Consider the following 3,018-nt stretch of genomic DNA (forward strand, 5'->3'; position numbering starts at 1 on the left):
CCCCTTTCTCCGCCCTCCCTCCAACTCCCTCTGCCAGCCTTTTTAGACTATAGAACCAACGTCTTCTTACCTGGCATAGTATAAATCATCAGTGTTGGCTGAATAAATTTCTTTTTTTTTTTAAAGATTTATTTATTTATTTGAGAGAGAGTGTGCTTGCAAGCAGGGGTGGGGGCGGAGGGAGAGAAAATACTTCCCCCTGAGGGCAGAGCTGGGGGCGGTGTTTGATCCTACTACCTTGAGATCACAACACAAGCTGAAATCTAGAGTCTGACACTTAAGTGGCTGAATGAATTTCTAGAGGGATTCGGAGAAAGAAGAGGGAGAGCCCAAAAAGAAGAGGAAAAGGAAAACAGAGAAGGGGGGGAGGTGTCAGCTGGGGGGGGATGCAAAAGAAAAAAACAAAGAGATGTAAAAAGAAGCAAAACAAAGAGGCAGGTAGCAAAAGTTGGGAGGAGAGAGAAAAGGGTTGAGAAGGGTCAAACAAAAGAGTGCTGTCCTTGCTGCATCACATGTTCTAGCTTAGTCTGCACCACCACAGCACCTTCCCAGCAGACCCCTCAGACTAGTCCACTCTTTTGAGGGACTCAAGGAAAGAAACCTGATCCACGTGGTTCAGCAGGTGCAGTTAGAGCTAGAGTCACTCATTTGCCTCTGCAGCACAGAGGGGCCATGTGGAAAGCCCCAGAGGCTCCTGTGATGGCCCTAGAGGCTCATGAACAGCAGCAAAGGACATGGGTCTAGGATGCATTAACCTCTTACAGTCCATACCCAAAGGCAAAGAGACCAGGGAACAGGCTGATGACCAAAGTCACCACAGAGACTAGGGCAGTTCTTCACTTATCTCTCTCCAGGGCAGGAGAGACGGAGGACCTAGAGACACTACAGATCATTACCCTATTCTGCCACCTCAAACCCCAGGAACAAAATGCAAGTTGGATGAAACCTAGGGCAAAGAAGAATTGTGTTCGCAGGGGAGAATGATGCAGAGTAGGCCAGCCTCTCTTCCCAGAACCTTTTTACGCCGAACACCCAGGACGAGGAAAACAGTATGAGAAAGAAGAAGTAGGAAGGAAGGGAAAGAGGAGAAGGACGAAGAGGAAGAAGAAGAAAAGTCGTTTCATTGTCCAGACATTATCTGGGCCTTCATGTCATTACAAGATATAATAATATACTTTTCAAAAATGAAAGTGAGGTAATTGCAGTGAGGAGTGACCTGGCCTGGTTTGGACAGCCTGCAGAGTGTCAAATCGAAAGGCCGGGAGCTTCTGTGGCATTTGCCCCCCTTGAGCTCACAGGCAACCACAGGACTGTTACAGACAGCTTTGACCGTATCCAGATCCTCATGGATGAATGTGTACTGGTTTATGCACGTGCGATTGTGCTCCTTCAGCTTGTGTACCATCAGGCTGTTGCATTCCCTGGCCATCAGGTCAGACCTAAGGTAGTCTTTCTGGCTCTGAAGGAGAGGCTCAGCTCCGAGCATCTTGCTTCCCTGAACTTCGTCTTCCCCGATGACGGTGTCTTCAGCCCAGCCCGGTTGCACCACTCCTTTGTTGCTAAGCAGCAAGGTTTCTGTAGTTCGGCTGCCCTCTCCTTTCGTGGCCTTGGTCTTGTCCTCTGAGTCACTGGACCACAGCTCACTCAGGGACTGCTCGCTCTCCTCTAGGACTGCTGCAGCCATCTGAAGCCCCAGCCCCAGGCCCAGCCCCAGGCCTAGTAGGAGTAGCAACATCATGAAGAAGATCTGAACCAGAGTCAGCTTCATTTTTCCTGGAGGGCCGAAGGGAAACAGAAGGACTGACTTTGAGATGAAACTTGGCTCCAGGAGGGACCCTAGACTCCCTAAATACTGACACCATAGCCTTTGGGGTCTCCTCTCCCTTCTCCGCATTACCCCCTCCCCTCAAGGCAGAGATTCTTTCTTGTTCTTTCCCCATTTCTCTGGTCCCTCCCCACAACATTCCTGTTGCTGTATAATAACGTATGAATCTTGCACAACAGGAAGATGAACAGGAAGATGACCAAGAGAAGCAGTTCTGAAATTGGTTCGCATATGGGGAATCAGTAGGGAAAGTTGACATCAAATGGCTCCTACACAGAAATTAGTTCCAAACAACCCAAGAGAATGGTTGAGAAGCCAATCAAGTGCGGTGGCATACTGTCCTTGAGAGAAATTCTTATAGAAAGCCTTATTCTCGGTAAAGGACTAGAATTGCCATAGGACACAGTCTCTCTATTTTTATCCCAATTAATTTTTGCTCATTCAAGTGTCTATTACTGTCCTCGCTACCCATCCTTCCCCTCAAAAGATAAAAAGGAATAGAAAAAGCACTATGCTCCATTCTTACTCCTAAGCTGAGGCTACGCGGTAGGGACGGGTGGCGCTTTGCGGGGGGGAGGCGATGCCCAATTTCACATCTCAGGCCCCTGTTAAAACTACATCATGTCATGCCAGAACCCTTCTACTACTAAAGATCTCTTAGCACTTGGGTATTTCCTGCTGATTAGTCTTGTAGTCTCAGGGAAGAAATGGCATAAGAATGAACCCCCCCCCCAAAAAAGCCCCCAAAAGTGACCTGCTGGGGTTCCCCTGCTAATAAAGATCCCAACCAGTGCTGAGCGGAAGAACACGTGTCTTTGTCCTGTGAGGCCAGTTTCATCCCCCTATCAAAGAGAACTTCCCTATCAGAAAGAAAAAAAATTGCTGCAAAGAACATTGAGACAGGGATGACTGGGTGGCTCAGTGCTAAGCGTCTGCCTTTGGCTCAGGTCATGATCCCAGGGTCCTGGGATCGAGCCCCACATCGGGCTCCCTGCTCGGGGGGAAGCCTGCTTCTCCCTCTCCCACTCCCCCTGCTTGTGTTCCCTCTCTCGCTGTGTCTCTCTGTCAAATAAATAAATAAAATCTTAAAACAAAACAAAACAAAACATTGAGACAATTGGTAAAATTAGGATAGTCTGTGGAGTAGATAGGAGGATTATATCAATGTTTGATATACTGAATTTGAAAATTAT

The 3,018-nt window shown here is 48.0% G+C and overlaps 1 protein-coding gene across 1 annotated transcript; it reads right to left on the minus strand.

The window, feature by feature from the left end:
- Positions 1 to 1,101: 1,101 nt before the first annotated feature.
- RNASE10 (ribonuclease A family member 10 (inactive)) lies at positions 1,102 to 1,768 on the minus strand. Its single transcript, XM_021695654.1, has one exon. The coding sequence runs from the start codon at positions 1,766 to 1,768 to the stop codon at positions 1,121 to 1,123; it is 648 nt and encodes a 215-aa protein (XP_021551329.1). The 3' UTR covers positions 1,102 to 1,120.
- Positions 1,769 to 3,018: the final 1,250 nt, after the last annotated feature.

Source organism: Neomonachus schauinslandi, chromosome 9 (assembly GCF_002201575.2).
Source record: "Neomonachus schauinslandi chromosome 9, ASM220157v2, whole genome shotgun sequence".
NCBI classification, from domain to species: Eukaryota; Metazoa; Chordata; class Mammalia; order Carnivora; family Phocidae; genus Neomonachus; species Neomonachus schauinslandi.